Below are 1,115 nucleotides of genomic sequence, written 5' to 3' on the forward strand. Positions count from 1 at the left end.
TCTACATTTAGTCAAAAAATTTTAACAAAAAAAAAACACCTGGCAGATTTTTTAGTTCTTTATTCTGTTTTTTTGCTTTAAATAATTGCACTGTAGCAGTAGGCTGATGCAATTCTACTTAATCAAATTGTGCTTTTTGAAAGGGATTTCCTGCAAAAGTATGAAGAACAAGAACAGGTGCAAAGACTTGATGTAATAAAATTCCAAGAGTCAGAAATAAATACCTAAACTGACTTCATCGAAACCTACAATGTTAGTCTTGCAGGTCATGACTTCATTGCTCCTGATGGGATTAACTGGAAGTCCAGACTTTATCAGTCTGACTGTATGAAACTTAAGGGCGGGTTTCACGGGAGAATAGATTAAATAATGACTGTGTGTTTTTCTCTGTAACTCCAGGTTTGTCCCCAACACAAACATATCTGTTCCCACACATTACTTTGCTGTGCTGACCAGCTGCAAGGACTCAGGTCAGCCAGTCAGTGCCTGCAAGGGGAAACTGCAGACCGTGTCTTTCCTGCTCCCTCACAGAGCCGATAACACAGAAAGCTGCAAGGTAAGACTAAAAAATAAAGTTACTTGTCACTGTTAAAACTGTATAGAATGCAGAAAAATAGTTGAAATTGAATACAAAAGTTTCTAAATAAAAGTATTWTATATAAACTATAGTTATACGTATTTTGGCTACTTAAGATTTTTTTTTCCTGCTGACAGAGTTCAGAGGATGAATCCCAATGGGTGGAAGATCACATTTGGTTTCACCAGTCGCGAGTCAGAGATGTTGAATGGGTTACAGGACTGGACTTTTACCAAGGCAGCATCAGGCCCATTCCAGAGCTGCTGATGCTGAAGACACGCCCCACAGCTGCGATTCAAAGAAAGCAGTAAAATAAAACTCATGCGCACACAAGTTTGTGTTTTTATCATTTTTCATTCAGCGTCACTGATTTGTCATGTGTGCAAGGTTTTGTAAACATTTTAGGACCTTTTCTGGAATACACACATTGTCAGGACCAGTAAACACACACAAACAGCTACAAATACATAGACTACATTTACCTGTCCTCAGGTAAGTGTAAACACATGGACAAAATTGTTTGTAGCCCTCGTTTAAT

The 1,115-nt window shown here is 38.2% G+C and overlaps 1 protein-coding gene across 1 annotated transcript in view; it reads left to right on the forward strand.

Moving 5' to 3' along the window:
- Positions 1–910, forward strand: part of LOC106530240 (venom phosphodiesterase 1) — a gene marked incomplete in the record, with an annotated part of 29,562 nt that extends 28,652 nt beyond the window's left edge. The window contains 2 exon segments of the mRNA XM_014025822.1: positions 400–556; positions 715–910. Of these exon segments, the coding sequence (XP_013881276.1) occupies positions 400–556; positions 715–888 (331 nt within the window).
- Between the last annotated feature and the right edge of the window lie 205 nt (positions 911–1,115).

This window comes from Austrofundulus limnaeus, unplaced genomic scaffold, assembly GCF_001266775.1.
Source record: "Austrofundulus limnaeus strain Quisiro unplaced genomic scaffold, Austrofundulus_limnaeus-1.0 Scaffold502, whole genome shotgun sequence".
Taxonomy (NCBI): Eukaryota; Metazoa; Chordata; class Actinopteri; order Cyprinodontiformes; family Rivulidae; genus Austrofundulus; species Austrofundulus limnaeus.